Source organism: Pinus tabuliformis, chromosome Q (assembly GCF_031772625.1).
Source record: "Pinus tabuliformis cultivar Carrire ecotype Pingquan chromosome Q, CPIR1, whole genome shotgun sequence".
In the NCBI taxonomy this organism is placed as follows: domain Eukaryota; kingdom Viridiplantae; phylum Streptophyta; class Pinopsida; order Pinales; family Pinaceae; genus Pinus; species Pinus tabuliformis.
In genome coordinates this window covers 100,752,582-100,773,020 of record NC_142296.1, presented here as the reverse complement: position 1 = coordinate 100,773,020, position 20,439 = coordinate 100,752,582, and the positions used below count along the sequence as shown (strand labels likewise).

General features: G+C 32.7%; 1 protein-coding gene across 1 annotated transcript; it reads right to left on the bottom strand.

Moving 5' to 3' along the window:
* Positions 1-12,973: 12,973 nt before the first annotated feature.
* On the bottom strand, positions 12,974-14,853 carry LOC149218429 (uncharacterized). Its single transcript, XM_089382396.1, has 2 exons — positions 13,880-14,853; positions 12,974-13,378 (listed from the first exon to the last, which is right to left on the bottom strand). The coding sequence occupies exons 1-2, from the start codon at positions 14,624-14,626 to the stop codon at positions 13,124-13,126; spliced, it is 1,002 nt and encodes a 333-aa protein (XP_089238522.1). The 5' UTR covers positions 14,627-14,853; the 3' UTR covers positions 12,974-13,123.
* Positions 14,854-20,439: the final 5,586 nt, after the last annotated feature.

Genomic DNA, 20,439 nt, shown 5'->3' with positions numbered 1-20,439 from the left:
CTTATCTCAATTTGCGCGAACCCAAACCCTTAAACCCGAAAGTTACAACAATTAAGAAATATCAGATTTGTTCCCTTCATCGGGTATGCTAAACATTCATGACATCATATAAATACATACATCTAAGTCTTCATGAATCTATTAAGTATTTTTCCTGATTAATTCCATTCAATAGATCCAAATAAAGTAAATTAAGATAAAAGTAGTAATACATAGATACACATATAACTCTTCAAAACAAACCTTTATTATGCTTAGATCTTCAATTACATTTTTTCCAACCCTGCGCATATAGTTGTAGGGGCCCGCGCACTTAGCTGGGGACTTACCAAGATCTTCACGCACACAGTTGCAGGATCCTTCCCCCCAGCTGAAGTACAGAATAGACAAAACAAACCCAAAACTTGCCCTTTTATGCTCTTTGTTATCTTCCTAAGACTCTTCTATGACTCCTTTTTATATCCTTCTTCATTACAATACCCTGGTCTGTGAACCATGGGCGGGTCACAAAACAACTTGACTCTTAATAAACTAAGGGGATTTGACTTTCTAAAAATCCCCTTTGACTCCTATCGACCTACGCTACTCGCACTCCACTCCTCAAAATACGGAGACTTTACAATATTTAACAAATATTTACAAAATTTGACCCTATGGGACCTCGTCCCAATAGGGAAGTGTCATAAAAAAGGTTTGAACATTAATCCAGTCAATCATAAACTCTTAAAAGTTGTTCATCCATGGAAAATTAATCTAAAGGGTCATTGTATAAAAGTTCCATATTCGATTTGTGTATGGGTACAAAAAGAAAAATGTTGCACATATTTTGAATCTGCCTTGCAAGATACAAATACCCGAGCCCAAATGTCCCCTTTTCCCCAGATTATCCCAAGTAAGGATATTGTTTCTCTAGACCAATGAGGAAAACATAATGATTTTGGTGGGAAGCTTCCATTTCCATATTCTAGCAAACCACGATCTATACATTTGGGTGTCTTTCGGTGCCAACAACCACCTGTATGAGTAAGCCACAATGGGCGCATCTTTAGCCATCCTTCCAATCTAGTTGATACAATCACCACTTTTACAGCCCCGCGTTGCTCAATATATTTACATAAGCCTCCTTAAGAGCATATCTGCAATCCAGGTTCAGGTTCAAGTCCATCACATTTTTCCATATCGGACAACCAACCTCCCATCTTTTTATCATTTGAGATATGAAGAAGAAGCCTCCATGTTGAATCATTGACAAGGTGTGCTCGCTCAAGATAGAAGCAGTGTCAATCCCCTTAATCATGTCTGAGAAGATTAAATTTTTATGTCTATTGCCAAAATCTCAGGCCATTCCATGCTGCCACCAATCCCAGATTTTGACAAAAGAACGCCATGTCAATGTTCCTGTGGCCAGTGGAATGTTTGTGTCCCTGTAAATAAATTCCATATCCTGACCCTTTATAAACTTGTTTTTGAATATCTTCTGTCAAATCCCACTACCATTTATTGCTCGCCATAGAGATTTGATAAGAAACACCTTCAAAAAAATACATTGATCTAGCAAACCTCATCCCCCACGTTCCTTGGGGATTGTAAGATCATTCCATTTACACATGTGGTATTTAGACATAGGATTGTTCCCATCCTAGAGAAAATGTGAAGTGATAGCTCAAGATGTCAAATTTGATTATTTGTGTGGGATGCAATTTTCATGTTTAAATCTTGTGAAAAGAGGTTGTGAATGCAAATCAATTTTGACGTTGAGGATGGAAATCAGGTTTAGGAAATTAAACTAATTCCAGGAATGTCCAAACTCTACTAACTCGATAACATCCATTAAAGCAACTAATTTTTTTTGTTCCAGATTGAGGCTAATTCCATAATAAACTCAATTTAATTGTAAATAAAAAAAGTTAAATATCTATCAATTATCCACTTTCATCCAGCCTCAAACTACTATTTCACTTTATAATATAAAAAAATTCCTATATTTATATAATTTATTATTTTACTTTATCAAAATAATAATAATAAAATATATTTAAATTATAGTATTTGTTTTTAAGTTGCAGCGCATTGTGATAGAATATATATTGGTGAACAAGTTTCAAATCCTGATGTCTAACAAGTACCAAACTATCCTAATTATCGAAACTTCTCTTATTAAGATTAATCAATTATATTATACTACATCTTCATGAATTTCCTTCCCAAAATACGTTCCCAATTCACACTTACTTTTACATTTTGCGAATGTAATTTTTTTTATATTTTGCTAATATATCCTATTTAATAAGACACTTTACTTTAATATATCGATTTAATTAAAAATATAATTTAAATGAAAATATAATATGACAATAACATTATTTATCTTAAAACACTAAAGTGAAAAGTATTGATGGCGGTGAAAGTGTAACATAAATCACACTGTGTTTTAAAATGACCACACCATGAATTCTCTTTCCTAACAAACCTTCCATATTCTTAATCGCTTTTAAGGTGGAACCATCATGGATTCTCGTTTACAATATTTTTTAAATTTTATTTATTTTTTATAATAGTTAAATTTATATTTTGTTATATTTTTCATATGTATTTTAATATATAAATTTATTATAATATATATATATATATATATATATATATAAATTTCATCTTTATATTTTGATATATCAATTCATTATATATACTAATATGATATATAAAATTGATTGAAAACATGTTTTTATTAAAAAAAATTATTTAAGTATAAACTATTAATAATATTTATAAAAATTAAATACAATTTACAATTTAATATTAAAAAGATTTTAAAAATCAACATATATTCATATAATATTATAGATTATAGATTATAGATTAAATAATAATTATTTACGGACTTGAGTTTGTTTATATATATATATAACAAATTCAAATATAAAAATATATATGAGTAACTTTATTAAGTTAAAGGTGTCTTTTCAAATTATTATGGATTTTTTCTAACTCCTTTTAAATAATTCTTCATAATATATGATTAATTATTTACCGATCTAAACCATGATTACCTTAAGGGTGACAGTAGGTGGAGGGATTTTATTTATTCCCGATCGAATAATGGAGGTAAAATTCTCATGGATCCTAGGAAGGAAATCTAACAACCAAGCAAAGATCTATGGACTTCTGCAAGGTCTATGCATTGGTTAAGACAAAGATGTGGAAGATATTAATGTCTTAGGAGATTCATTACTTACAGTCCAATATCTTAATAGTCAAAACAATCTGAAAGACAACTCTCTTACTATGGTACCCTAGAGAATTAGAATTTTGGTGGTATTCTTTCATTCAAAGAGTTTTTATCATATACTTAGAGTCAATGTTACATAAGTTGCTTTGAAAAAAATAAAGCATGCTCTCTGGAAGAAGAAAATATTGAACTTAATGACTATATTAGACTCTGTCCAATCCCCTAAATTGTCATATGGTTCTAAAATTTGGGTTACTAAATACGTTCGTCCCTCATTAGAATATGGACTTAACTAGAAAATTTATATTTGCAAACCCCTTCTCTTCTATCCCCTCCGCCCTCTGTTACACCAACCATTACAATCATCACAATCATTCCAATTGATCTAAGGGTTGGTTCTATGATAATAGGGTCTCCCTTCACATCATGTCAAATAATGTGTGTAACTACCATGCAATGGATTTGTTCCTCACCTCACATGCTTGGATTAATTGCATTTATCTTCCCTAACCCTCAAAATGCAGGTATACATCTTGCATTTTTAATCCTCTTTAAAATTTATGTGTTTGTGTCTTGAAATTGTCTTTAAGTTTTAAATCATCTTCAATTGATGTGTTTGAATTTAATGTATATGTTATTGTGCTTCTAGTTTGTTATATAGATTAAATTATGTTTATGATTTACAGACCCTAAGCAAGGTGAAGAAGAGGATCAAAGAGAAATTCCGATCCCTCCATGGAATAATGTTATAGCCAATATCACAGGTGAGGATATTAGGGCCTAGTATACATGGATCACACAAGAGATGGACAAAACATTCGTTAGTTCACCTACTAGAAATAGTTTGTCTCTAATGCTATATAGTATCAAGAGGTTGATTGAGACATACCAGAGGAAGGGCCCACAAAGCCACCTCCTATATTCCATACATAGGATTAGGAGGCTAGATGTTAGAGGACTACATACTTGCAAGGTGATGAAAGACGCTACCAAGAACATTGATGTTCATGAGGAGTTGTTATACATCCCTCTAGATTATTGTGCTAGACATATTGGTCTGATTTCGCTAAAATATTTTAAGAACTTTGATGCAACCCCTTTTCTTTATGATTAATACATTGGATCTTGGTGCCAATTCCCCCACCATGACCAAGTAAAAGAAAATATATGTGGAGTTTGTGCTACATATGAGGCCAAATTACACCAGTAGCATATCTAATTTTTACATACCTAGCTTGGGACATAGTTATGAACATGTCAGGGCTCGCAGGGGCCCTACGCATGTAGCACCACTTTTGAGATTGTTTCCACGACCATCTCGAAGCATGGTATTACTAATGGAGCAAGAGTAGAAGTCATAGATTGGCACTGAGACTAGGCATAGCATTGCAGATAACATGTAGAGGACATTTGCCATTGCACATGTCACATTACATGGAGAGATGAGAAGACCACCTTCGTTTCATCGTGCCCCACTAGTTACATTACATGTTGATTCATATCTCAAGTGTCTATGGCATGACCAAATTTTGACATATGCACGTACATGTCGTGATAGCATCTGTGATACTTGGAGGGTGAACGATCTACGTGACATAGACCAGGTACATATATACAAAAATTTTGACTCTTAACGTCAAATTAGACATAATTTATATTAATGATTTCATATTAGAATAAATTTATATTAATAATTTCATGATAACCCAGCTAAACATATGAGATTTTGAGGTCATCTGAGGGGGCAGTTGACCAACCAGAGAAGCCTCCTCTAGTGCATGTTTCCATGGCTCAGTCTCCTCCACCTCCAACTCCATCTCCACCTCCACCTCATAACACTCATGGACTGGTAGTTGAGCTAAAATAAAATATTCCTAATATTTCAACATATTTTTTTTAAGTTACATGTATGCATGCTAATTAATTGGTAGACTAATTTTAATTCGTCTTTGCCTTTGTGTACACAGGCCCAGATGCAGAGGGGTGTTGATACTATAGTTATGTGGACTCAAGAGTGGGATGTTCAGTATGTTGGGATTGAGCCATAGATAAGGGAGCACCAAACCCAAGACCCCCATCCCACCTGACTTCCATTTCCACTCGACTAAGTCATAGGTAGGGGACTATTTAAATGCACAATTGAAAATGATTTATTTCTAGATTTTTTATTTTGTACAAATAGTATTATAATTCATTTGAATTTGAATTTTTTATATTGTAGTATTGGATTATGAATGCTCACTCCACGTAACGAAACACACGTAAGATTTCCAGAAGCGATACTTTCTAGAGTGGATTATAGATAGTTTTATATTTCAGGCACATTCATATACTAAGGAAATAAGTACAATCTTACTATGATGCAAGTCACTTTGATACTTAAAATGTACTAGGTTATATCATGTACATTAATTTAATATTGAATTTGTAAACAATGGCTTTTATTGCACTCAATATATGTTAATTTAAACGTTTAATGATATGTTTCTATAATTTTATGTACTTTCCTAAATTTACTTGCCTATCCAAGTATTTGAATCAATTTCTTATCTTAAGACCTTTAATTAAGAATATTAAAGAAGTAAAATTTTACAAAATAACAATTTTAGTTGTCATATTGGCTTGTAAAAAGTGCCTTTTAGTGCACAATCAATGTATGTTAAATTACAATGATTTTAAAAGATGTTGAGATGTAAACTAAAAATAAGTTTTATTCGATTTTATTTCTTTAGAGGTTATATATGTGTGTTTGTGTGTGTGTGTGTGTGTGTGTGTAACTCTTTCCATGTTTTATATCAAATTGACACGTGACTTATTTATTTATAACAAAAAAATATTTCAATGTTGTTCATAACCTAGATAGTTGAATTTCCATTTTAATTAAAATAATATTATATCAACTTGGTTGTTACATACTAAAATGGATTTTCTAGAAACCAAATATATGACAAGTATATAGATCTGTGAAATTTCTTGCATGCTCAACATGAATACTATACATAACATTTAAAAATTAAGATAATTTTTTTTAATTAAATCTAAATCTAAATCCCTATTGATTCTAGATTTTAATTAAGTTTTAGATCTATGCGGTTCACATAAGGATCTTATCCCTAGAAATAAAACTTCCTTGAAATTTGGTGTACTTCAGAAACTTAATCACCTCAAGGAAACTGAAGCTTATAGAACATATATGTACACCATTATGAATCCATCCTAGATAAGAGGGGACATTTCTCTATTCAAAATTACAAAATTAAAAGAGTATTCAACTATCACATTTATAGATTACAAAAATCATACATTTGGGATCTCTTATACTATATTAGATTACACTTGATTGCTATAGACTCAGTTTTAGGGCTTTCCATTTGCATCATATACTCATCTAGCCAATGGATCATCGAAATGCATGTCTCCATATAATGTTAATCATCTAATTTTTTCATCTTCCATCTCCTCAGTTCACCTTTCTTTGTTTTGATTTCTATGAGATTGATCTAAGCTACTATGACTAGATAATTGTATTGAAAAGATATATATTTAGGTATAAAAACTCTATAAATGATGTGTTCGGTTTGTTTTTAACCTTTTCAAAAAAATGACCCATCACAACCATGCCACAAATTTGGTATGTGAATGGTCCATCTTCATACGTTCTCACCAACCTACTTTTCTCCTGTGTGCATCACATCAAATAGTAGGCCACGTTCTCTCGTTTCCTGTGGGGGCGGTGACAATAAAAATATCACCACAACCAAAATACAAAATATGGATTACTTACATACATTCAAGATTTCAATTTATAGATGAAATTGTTAATGATAGATGGACCACATACCTTCCCTTACAATATTAGAGGCTCGATCATGATAAAGTGAAACGATAGCCTCTTCATCGTGCATCTCTTGCCACGTCGAAAGTGGATGATGTCCCTTTGGATTAAGGGTGAAATATTTCCATCCTTTCACGTATCCATGTTTTTCACACTGATCAAGTCTACATCCATCAATGCCAATGAAAAGCTAACAAAAACATGTGAGTTTTCTTGTCTCGATGGAAAATATTTCCCTAATGTATTTAATTTGCACTGAGTGTAATTCCCTTGTTCCTTCTATAATATTACAATACCAAGCAATGGATATATTCACATATCCAAGTTCAACATTCTAGAAGAACTTACTCACAATCCTAATAGATTCATGACCTTCATGTCCTCAATGGGATCTGCATCATTTGACCACCTCTAGTGATGATTTGAGTAGATGTGCATCATGACTCATTTGGTAGCTCCTAAGTGCTTGGTTCACACAAGCACCTACACCATCATGCTCACCCTTTCCAGGTCCTATTTCAAAGTAGCTCCAAGTATACTGATTTTTTTTCTTCTTGTGTAGTTGGCTCAACCAATAAAAAATGTGTGCTGACTTGAACTACCCCACACCACCATTTGACCATATCCAATGCTTCCTCAATGATATGTCATTTTTTTATGATTCATAAATTAGGTCAAAGAAATTTTGCACATACAATGTGTCATGCTCCAGATGATCACTGATGTAAAAGTGATACTCCTTAATCACATCATGTGGCTCATTAGTGTTATCCCTACCATCAAGATTCAATTGTGCATGTCTATAAAGAACATGTACAAATATGGACACTTGGTCTGAGTTCTACGACGAGTTCTATGTAAGCTTATCTCCTTGGAGGTGCACATTATAATGTGATATAATAGGAGGATCTGGCTCCTTCCCTTATTAGTCTACCAAATTCATCAAAATTCAACAATCTTTGTTGATGCTCCATAGGCTCATACCTATCTTTGTATTATCAACTTCTCTAATATTGTTGTTTTCTTGTGGAACACATTCATATAATCCTTTGAAAAACTCACTAGCCTCACCTTTAACAACTTCTATTTCCTTTCTTGCCATATCACTTACAGCCATGCTACCCCTTCTTCTATCACCAACTTCATTATTTTCTATTTGTTCATTGTGTTTAGAAACTCCCCTTGTAATTTCACAAACGGGACCCATAAATCTCACCTAGAATGGCTCTTCCATTGATTCAATAATCCCTTCCCTACTCCACATTCAATTCAACAGATGGTTCTTTCCTAGAAACAAAGGATGTGTGCCCTTCCTTGTCAATGTTTATAAGAGATGATTGTTGAAACTATTCAGCCAATGATCGAACTAGGCTCGCATGAGACTAGGCCGAGATCTTTTATAGATGGTCCATCATACATTTTTGAAGCCTTTGCAATGAGGAATGGACATGGTTCACATCTTCTACAAAAAATCCCTCAAATCTTTGTTGAAACTCATTTGAAAAAGATTAAACAAGATTCATATATTTTAAGCAAGCTACCTCAGATGACTTCCGAAACTCATTTTGAGAATACCATACTAGACTCAGATCTTGAATGCAAGGCCTCTAAAAAATTTGGTATACCCCGTTATCATGTTGGATTAAGTGTTCAAGAAAAGCATCCTTTAGAACATTGTCTAACTCTTTTGGCCCAGATTGGACTGGGCTAAGGTCTTCTACAGAAGGCCCCTTGAATACAAATACTTGAAACGATCCTTCTATGTTTGTGTCTGAGCCTGCCAAAGATTTTGCGGCCCCTTTCAAAGCAGTATTTAACTATGCATGTTGCTGCTTAGACTCTGATGGAATGGATCTTTTTGAAAGCTACTTAGCTTCTTGTTGTCTCCTTAATTCTAACTCAAATTTCACCTTTATCCACTTGAAATACCCAAATCGAATTCAAGCATCACTTCCAAGCTCTCCACCAAACCAAAATCAAAACTTTGGATTTCCAACTTCTTTAGCTCAGGCCATATTCTCAAACTCCCATCCATTGTTAACAACAAACTGTGCTAAAAGTTCAATATTGCGAACTAGTTTTTTATCACTAGGCTTTGGTGGTTAGCATGGCAAGATTTAGCTAGAACACATCCATTTGATGTTATTTCACATTGGAATCATCAATAAAAGCTTCATGTCAGCGCATAATATGATATGAAAAACTCCAAGAGAAATGAGATCTGGTATGCCCTAAACGCTGATGTATTACATCATCGATCATGCTCTAGAAGTTGCCACACTAAGCATACTTAATCATACTTTGGATAGATCCCAGAAGCACAGTGAATAATGTTGAATGAATTCCACCAACCACTTGATTTAATCACTATGGAATTGTCAACCAATGTTACATAAACAAAAGCAAGATTTTGTACACCTTCTCCAAACCTCTTCAAAGAATTTTTGAGAGTTCTCGGAGGAAAATCAAACAAGGAGGAACCTCCCAAACTTGTCGTATGAATCAACCTCCGTATATTTCTTTTATAGGATAATACCATAATACTACCATCAGCACCATTAGTTTCTTAAAACAAGCATGATGGAGACCTCTTTTAAATATATGGGCACGTTGAAAGCTCTCGCATTATCCCCATGATGGAGATAATCACCCCAACAAAATAATAAAAAATAATATACACCCATTCCCAAGATACTTAAAAAGCCACATAAATTAGCTCACGCCCTTCGATGCAAATTCCAAATTAATATCGACAATTTCCATAATGGGGAGTTCTGTTTTTTTTCAAGTAACTCGTGCTTCAAGTGGACAACTGGTATTTGCATAAACATTTTTTTGTTGGACATTCATCTCCAAAACAGTGACTCCTTCACTTTGGTTCGAGATAATAAGAAAGCTATGGATCGTAAGTGTAGGTAATCCTTCGTTATATGCATACGACATTTAGATAGTGGAGTTCGAAATCTTTATCTTGTCAAATGTTGTTAGTGATATATCCCACCTCTGTCATATATAAAATAATACAACTGTTTATATTTATTTGAGTTTCACATCTTATATCAACGTATTAAGCAATATTTGAGCACTTGGTGGGCTCCTCCTTCCAGTGCTTTACATAGGCGCTGGCTTCGCTTGACCTATGCATTGATGGGTAGGTTTAATTGACTATAGAGCTTGAACTACGACTGACTTTGAAGTTAGGCTTTAGGTCTAAAAACTTTCTTTAAACTTTGAAGTACCATATAAAATGAAGTTTTTTTTTCACTATAGAGCATGGAACTGTGACTAACTTTGAAGTTAGGCTTCGGGTTTAAAAAATTTAAACTTTGAAGTTACCATATAAAATGAAGCTTACTTTTGCTTATAATATTTTTTTGATAAAATTAAGCTTAGTTTTTGTTTATAAAATTTTGTTTATAATTAGTTTTATCATTATATAAATAAAAATTATAAATATGGTGTTTTAGAAGAAACTGACTTCATAATATCACCTAAACAATCATCATCAAAATAATTTTATTTTAATAATAATTGCTAGTCTCAACTTTCCCTCAAGAATTTTAAACTTTTAACTGTGCACGATTTAGTAACTACAACACTAGTCATAGTTTATTGATTAAACATGTAATTAAAGGTATTCTTAACTATAAACTATTTGAATCCTTAGTATATGATGGAGTTTGAACAATATTTCAATTCCATAAAAAGTGTTGTTAATAATGCACTAATAGGTTGAATAAACTTTAAGAAGTCTTCAACAAAAGATAAAATATTGTTGCTAAATAAATTGTACCATGTGGAAGATTCATTCCACGTAATATGTTTTTTTGGCTAATCATTCGATGTAATACATTTTTTTTTGGCTAAGAGAAATATCCTTGACTTAGAGATATATAATCTATCATGGGAAAAGATAACCTTATGATACAATGTATCACACTAAGATATTTCTTTTCATGTTTTTTTGGCTAAGAGAAATATCCTTGAGTTGGAGATATATAATAATCTATCATGGGAAAAGATAATATTATGATAAAATGTATCACACCAAGATATTTCTTCATGTAACATACTACAAAAAAAAAATCTAGAATGTGATAAAGGAGATTTATTTAAGAAACAATATATATCTAAATGTGCTATAGCAGGGAGGAAAAGAAAAAGACATGCTCCAAAAAGAAGAAGAAAGATGGATGCATATAGAAGGAATAAAAAACTTTTAAAATTTTGGAAAAACGGTTTTTATCACCTTTTTCATGGCAGAAGGAAATTCTGTGGGGCAATACACCATAGAAAATGGAAAATTGGCATGATACATTGTGAAATTACAAATGTTTTGGTGATGTGAGAAGGAAAGAGAAGGGGCACTTGTTTAAAAAGATAGAGATCGAAGTGATATCTACCAAGGGGCATAATTTCTGTAATTTATAGTTCTTTGCATCATGACAATAATTAGGAAAGTACAATAAGTGCATTGAAGCATTATATAGTATCGTTGGCCTATAAATGGGAGACAATTTCCATTAATTTTATTTTAATAGTAATTATGCTTTTAAGGTTTAGACCTAAGTTTTATTTCATGCACCATTATGTGGTTTTATAAATAGGGCACATAACTATAATGTCCATTGTTCGAGCTCCCTATCCTTATCTCCATTTTCATCTACCTTTGTAAATATTATCGACATATTCATCATTGATGAAACTACCCAAGTTTATAGCTATTTTGTAGTTCCTTGCTGATTTAAAAAATAAATTTTTATTATGTACAAGTACAAATAGAGACATACACACTAAAAAATAGAGTTATCAATTAAGATCCTCAAACATGGTTTTAACAATTGACCTTGTAATTTTAGGGCTTTCACAAATTGTTATCTACAACTAATATTAGTAGCAAATAAGAATAAATTATTATATACTCTAGTAAAAATTTATTTAGATGAATTCTATCATTTAAATACTAACATATTTTTCTTTAAAATAAGTTATAGGTTATATTCTAGAGGAAAAGTAATATATCACACCATTAGTGTATTTTTTGACCTAACTAATTCAATTTACTAAGTTTCATCCCTTTATACCTAGAAAAAATGACATGAGCCCTCTATAGTGAATCTTCAACAAGTATTGAATATGGATGTCATGGTAATATTTTGGGAATCATGGGGGAAGAGAAACAAGAGCCCTTGGCCCTAACCCTTGGTTCTTTGCCTCGACTACAATGAATAAGCCACTAAACCGCCACATTAAGTCTTTCTTCATAATCAATTTCCCGAGGGTAGCCATGGTGCCATTACTAGGCTAGTTGTACATTAAAAATGACATTTCTTGGTGAACATCACAATGAAAAACACCAATAATCCACAAAAATTGCATCTCTTGGGTATATTTCAGCCATGTGTTGTTTAATAAAATATGAAATTATGACATTCTCAACAACATTAATAAAACTTTACATATCAGCCATGGTTGGGAAAGTATAACAAAAACTTTTCGCATTTATCACACTTTTTGAAACTCAAACATAATAATTATTATTAAACAACAATTTCAAAAATTAAACATACAAAACAAATATAATTAAATAATGATAAATCATTATTCCAAAATACATTTATGTTCAAATTAAATACAATAAATATAATTTTTCCATTAAAAAATTATCCATCTAATATTAAAAAACATTAAGTAAAATTATCCATCTAATATTTAAAAACATCAAATAAAACACACACCCAAACAAAAAAAATTTCCATCTAATATTTAAAAACATTAAATAAAACACACAATCAAACAAAAAAAACTTCCATCTAATATTAAATAACATATAACACACAATTAAGAAAACATATCATAATATTTAACAAAAACATGTAACAGACAATTAAGAAAACACTACATAACCACTACATAAATCCCACCTTATTTACTCGGTTTTAAATCCCAACTTATTGAGAGTCATCCTAATGTCTTGGTTCGTAATTAAGTGCTCAACGAAATTGTAAAGAAGCAGCACTACAGAAATAAAAGAAGAATGCCTTAACTAATGCTACTGTGCCTCAAGCGGCATTGTCAATTTCCCCTTTCTGTATAAACTCCCAATCCTCAGCCATATCATCATGATCACCGCTTCTCACTGGCTGTGATATTCCTGAAGAATAATCCTGCTCTCCTTCAATGGAGATTTCTGCAGTATTCACAATCGCAATGGGTTCCCGAGTTTCATCGATTCTGATATTAGAACCAGAGGAAATGTGAATGGAGTTAAGATTTTCTTCAAGTTTGTCCAAATTCCCGGATGTCGAGTTCTCTCCCTGCATGCAAAGGAAACATTTATCAAACATTTATCAGGAAAAAGGTTCCTAAAAGCACTATTGCATGCAAAAATATGTGCCACTTTCACCCGGAGTTATACACACACAACCTACATCGTCGGTTAGGGCTCCATCCAATGAAAAACAGTAATGTTGTGTGATGCCATCCTTTGAAATAGAAATAAATTCACTTTGAAAACGCATCTTTCATAACCAATGGCCTAAACGTTTGAAGGCCTAATGGATTCATTAGATTATTCAAGATATCTATTTCCAGTTTAGTTTAATGAAATGCAATTTTAGTTGTGGTTATGTGGAATTGTTGTGATTCTCTTCACAGAAATTGAAATCTAATAAATTCGCATATGGAAGCACGCTTCAAAATTAATGTATGTCTGATGATTTAGAACAGATCTATTTGTTGAATACTTATACAAACGACTGTAAAAACTTTTTTAACAAAATAAAACTGTTATCAAATAAACAAAATTTAAAGCTTACTTGAGTGAGGTCTGCTGGAACAGTGAGATCCATCCCAGGAGACTGAGATGCATCAGAGGCGCCTGCAGTGAGAAGAGGAGTGGAAACTGAATTCGAATTTGGGTTGCGATGAACTGAACCTGTGGACGTGTTGCAGTGAAGGCTGTGCGCGCGCGAGTAGTAGGCTTCATAATAGAGAGAATCTTCATCCAACTCATCCAACTCATCTAACAACCCTTTTGATGCCCCTGCAGTGAAGAGAGAAGTGGAAACTGAATTCGAACTTGGGTTGGGATGAACTGAACCCTTAGACGTGTTGTATTCAAGGCTGTGCGCGCGCGAGTAGTAGGCTTCATAATAGAGAGAATCTTCATCCAACTGCCATTCAAGGTAGTCGAGAGAATCTTCTTGGGACGGCCCTTCAAGGTCGTGCGCGCATGAATAGTCCACATCATAATCGTAAAAAATTGCATCTAACGGCCCTTGGAGGGTGTGTGCGCGCCAGTAATTATAATAGGAAAAAGAAAAAGCTTCGTAATCGTAAAAATCTTCATCTCGTTGAAGGGTCTTCGCACCCGAGGAGCAGTCGACATCAAAAGTGTAAAAAATTTCATCCAACGGCCATTGAAGGGTGTGCGCGCGCGAGCAGTAAGCATCAAACAGCCCGCCCATCCCGTGGAAGAAAGACGACTCCATATTCAACGGGCGCCCTTCAAAATAGTGGCCGTTCATATAGGCCACATCTACCCCGTCGAACCAGGAGTCCATATCCACAGAAGGAAGTATAATATTTTCAAGTCCCAGCCCAACGAAACAAGCTAAGTATAATATTTTTAAGTCCCAGCCCAACGAAACAAGCTAAATTCGGCCTTTGAGAGATAAATGGAGGCAAAAAAACAGAAGTGCAAACCAGTCCCGAAAATGCTGTTCTTCTTCCCAGACTACCATTAACATCTGTCGAACCGAAACTGAAACTAATATGAAGATGAGGCACAACTTGCTTCGTCAGAGTGAATGTTGAACGTGAGGTAAGGTGGGAAAGGTTCTTTTATACCAAAATTGGAAGTCATATTCGGTCCGTACAATCATAAAAAAAAGCCGTCCATAGATAATTTTATACAAAATTGGAGTCACTTTTGGTCCACAAAAAATTAAAAATCAATGTTACTTCTGGTTTACGATAATATTGTAGCCATTTTAAATCTTAATGTTACAATCAGTGGGGTTGGATTATTACAAAAGAAACCACGATCATGTTCACAAAAATTTGAAAAAAAACTTATTATACAAAAACCACCAATAAAATTTTTGAAAACCACGAAAAACAATTTAGAATATCACCAAAAAAATCTTTAAATTTGAAAAAAAACTTATCATACAAAAACCATCAATAAAATCTTTGAAAACCGCAAAAAACAACTTAGAAAACCATTAAAAACCACAAAAAATAATTTAAAAAATCACCAAAAACAACTGTGGAAGACCAAAAATAACTTTAAAACCCATCTAGAAAACCCTTCAAAAACACAAAAAAACACAAAAAAAAAAAAAACTTTAATTTATGTTTTTTTTTTTAATTTCCATATATTTAAACTTTAATTTAAGTTTTTTTTTTAATTTCCATGTATAAGTTATCTACAATGGTAACATGTTTATTATAAATATTTTCTATTGTAAAAACTTTATTTTTTAATTATTTTACCTTTTAAAGTTTTTTTTTGGAATTTAGTGAAATAAATTTTTAAAAATGATTTTTTGTTATTAAAAATGCAATTTAAATTTCGAAAAAAAAAATGACCAGAGAAAAAAAAAAAAAAAAAAAAAAAAAAACTAAACTGTGACCCAAAAAAAAAAAAATTAGAAGTCCCAAAGGATAACTCAATTGGTCTTTTGGTTGCTAACTACCTTGCCAATTGGGAGGTCAGGCCGTCAAATCTCTTGGACGTCCTTGGGGTTAGGCCCAACCAGATAAGTCCATGGGTAGATCCCTTCATTACCCGTGGATGTAGCGGCCCAACCAGGCCTAGCCCAACCAGACATTAGGCCTAGCCCAAGGAGACAAGCCCAACCAGACATTAGGCCTAGCCCAAGGAGACAAGCCAACAGGTAGAACGAGACATTAGGCCCAGCCCAAGGAGACAAGCGGACGAGTAGATCAACGAGACAAGCCCACGGGTAGATCCCTTCATTACCCATGGATGTAGGCCCAACTAGAGATAAGCGGACGGGTAGATCCCTTCATTACCCATGGATGTAGGCCCAGCCAGATCCCTTCATTACCCATGGATGTAGGCCCAACCAGATAAGCCGACGGGTAGATCCCTTCATACCACTCAGTAACTGTAAAATTAGGAACTTTAAATTGGCATAATGAATATGGTTGCTCGTGGTGAACCTCCATTAAATCAAATAAAAAATTATGTTTTTTAATAATACATATAATAATTTGTTTTAAAAAATTAATTGTACTTAAATAAAATATTAACTAAATTAAAAGTCCAAAACCATTTTTTTTATTTAATTAAAATTTATTAAGCATATATATATATATATATATATATATAACAAAACATAAAGTTATGTAACATTTAACATGTTTAATAGCTTGAGTGGGTCTAATGGTTTAGAGCATGTGTTTCCTCCTAAGAGGTCACATGTTCAAGGCAGAAGGGATGGAGTATGTATGCCTTCTTAGACTTAGCAGTCAAATCGCTATGTGAAAGTGAGTCTCTTGTCCCACAAACAAGGGGGTCTCATATACCAATTTGGTGTATGGCTTGGCCATGACCTTAAAACTGGATATATATATATATAAACAAAAAAAATTAGTATACAACATTTTACACACACACATACATATATATGGTATAACATAACTATAACTATTATATATATATATATATATAACATAGTTAAGTATAATTATATAACATAACATAGCATGTACCATAACTATATATAACATAGTTATAGTTATAACAACTCTTTCATACACATAAATTTAAAACATTTAACATAGTTTTATAACTATTTAACATAATGTGGTCTTTATAATAACATAAGATGGGTGATGCTCAACAAATTTTCAAGGCTTGAGTTGATCTATAAATTGTAATTTTCCTTAAAATTTCCAGTACTCATATTTGTAGAATTATTTAATATAGTGATATGACAACTATATATCTCTTAGTTTCCACCCTTTTCAATTTTATTAGTTGAGTAATGATTTTGTAACTTACACTTCCTATATTTTTATTTAACTATATAACACAACATAGCATATATATATATATATATATAGATATTCAAGTTTCAACAATGCATCATTGATACATACATTAAATCCATGATGAAAAATGCATTTAAAGTGAATATATAAACATTTTGACTCTTTTTTTAATTTGTACCATATTGTTTCATTATGTAGTGTGTAATACCAAAAACATTGCCTTCATGTGCTTGCAACTAGTACATGTCATGTGTCAAAATTAAACATTATAACAACTTGTCTTATGGAGTATTTGGTTCGCATGAAGTTTTATGAGTTTTGCAAGTATGTTTATTTCGTTTTTTTACATATAGTTACATATTTCTGCTTTATGAATAAAATGCATTATTTATAAATGGGAAAAAGTATAAGTTATATTTGAAAACATTTTTTGATTGTGTTTACATGGAAATAAATACTTTGATTGATAATTTATCAAAAAAGACACTCTATTTAGTTTAGGACTTCAACCCATATTATTCTACTTGAGTTTATAAACGGTTTTCTGTCAACACTTTTTTCTTAGATTAGTTTATATGTATTATATGTAATTTGTAGAGTCATCTCCCATACGGCCCCCAACCGTAGCTCGTCATAGTGTTGCGGGATCTGTTATACATGGTCAGACTAGATCATGTATCCATACTAGAGTGTATGTTCCACTCATAGATCCTCCCTCCGACACCAATCAAAGTGTCAGAGGAAAATTTTTGTCTCTGTTGATGATCTTGCTATGGATAATGGACCTTCTTCTCTTATTGCAGGTATACATCTTGCATTTTAAATCCTATTTAAACTTTATGTGTTTGTGTTTTCAATTTTTCTTTAAGTTTTAAATCGTCTTCAATTGATGTGTTTGAATTTAATGTATATTTATTATGCTTCTAGTTTGTTATATATATTAAATTATGTTTATGATTTCTAGACTATTAGCAGGGTGAAGATGAGGATCAAAGTGCAATGTAAATCCCTCCATGGAACAACGCTATATCCAGTATCACAGTTGAGGATGTTAGGGCCCAGTAGACATGGATCACACGAGGGTTGGATAAATCTTCATTAGTTCACCTACTAGATGTAGTTTGTCTCTGATACTGGATAGTATCAACAGGTTGATCGAGACATACCAGAGCGCAGGCCCACAAAACCACTTCCTATATTCCATACATAGGATTAGGAGGATGGAGGTTAGAGGCCCACATACTTGGAAGGCCATGAAATATGCTACCAAGAACATTGATGTTCATGGGGAGTTATTTGACATCCCTCCCGGCTATCCTGCTAGAAATGTTGGTCTAATTCCACTAAAATATTTTAAGAATCTTGATGCAACCACTTTTGTTTATGATCTATACATTGGAGATTGCAGCTAATTCTCCCACCATGACCAAGTCCCCATTTACTTTGCAAAGCACATATATGTGGAGTTTGTACTACATATGAGGCTATAGTACACCAGAATCAAATCTAATTTTTATGGACCCATCTTGGGACGTAGTTATGAACGTGTTGGGGCTTGTAGGGACCCTGTGCATGTAGCACCACTTCCAAGATTGTTTCCATGACCATCTCGAAGCATGGTATTATCGACGAAGCTAGAGTAGTAGTCAGAGCTTGGCGTTGAGACTAGGCATAACATTGCAGATAGCATGCAAAGGACATTGGCCATTGCACATGTCGCATTGCATGGAGAGATGAGTAGATCACCTTCATTTCCCCATGGACCACTAGTTACATTACATGATGTTTCATATCTCGAGAGTCTAGGGCATGACCAACTCTTTTCATATGCATGTACATGTCATCATACCATCTATTACACTTGGAGGGTGCATGGTCCATATGACATAGCCCAGGTACATATATACAAAAAAATTTACTCTTATTTTCAAATTAGACATTATTTATATTAATAATTTTGTATCAGATTTCATTTATATTAATAGTTTCATGATAACATGCATGCATAACCCAACTGCATAGATGAGCTTTTGAGGTCATCTAAGGGGGAAGTTGACCAACTAGAGCATCCTCCTCTAGTGCATGTTTCCATGGCTTAGTCTCCTTCACATCCACCTCCACCTCATAACACTCATAGGCTGGTAGTTGAGGTAAAAAAATTAATTCCTAAGATTTCAACATTTGCTAATTAGTTGGTAGACTAATTTTAATTCATCTTTTCCTTTGTGTACACAGGCCCAGATGTAGAGGGGTGTCGATGCTACAGTCATGTGGAGGTGTGGAGGCATTAAGCCACATGTAGGGGAGCACCAAACTCATATTGATCAGACCCCCATCACACCTAACTTCCATTTCCACTCGACTTAGTCACAGGTAGGGGACTTTTTAATTGCACAGTTCAAAATCATTTATTTTTAGATATTTTATTTTGTACAAATAATATTCTAATTAATTTGAATTTGAATGTTTTATATTTTAGTATTGGATTATGGAAGCTCACTCTACACAATGAAACACACGTAAGGGTTATAGAAGAGATACTTTCTAGAGTGTATCATAGATAACTTGTATATTTTTAGGCCCATTTCATAGAGCACATTCACATGTGATGTACAAACTTGGTATATTTTCATACATGGTTAGTTTATGGATGCATGAACATTATTTCAATTTATGGATGCCTTTTATTTCAGTTTACGGATGTTCATGTATAATGTAATTTGTATATATTTTCATATGGATAGTTTACTATCATACATAACTAACAAGATAACAATTTTGACTTTTTGGGAAATAAACTAAGAAAATAAGTACAACCTTAGACTATAATGCAAGTCACTTTGATACTTAAAATGAACTAAAATATATGTTCATGGTTCAATTAAAAAACAAAAATAGGATTGAAATACATTTTAAGTTCAATTTTAAAAGATGTCTTCAACTAGTAATGTTCAACTAATACGTTTTATTAAATTTTATTTCTTTTGAGGTCATCTACAGGAGCTTAGTCAGAACACATGATATAAGTCATATGTATTGGAATTTAATATACCAAAAAGCAATTAATGATATCTTTTAGATACTTTTATATCATTTTATGAACTTTCTTAAATTTAGTTGGTTATCCAAATATTTCATTCAATTCCTTAACTTAAGATATTCAATTAAGAACATTTAAGAAGTACAATTTTGCAAAATAACAATTTTGAATTTTAGTTTCAAAGGCTAAGGAAATAAGTACAATCTTACTATCATGCAAGTCACTATGATACTCAAAATGAACTTAAATATATCATGTACATCAATTTAGTATTGAATTTGTAGAAAGTCTCTTTCAGTGCAGTGAATGTAT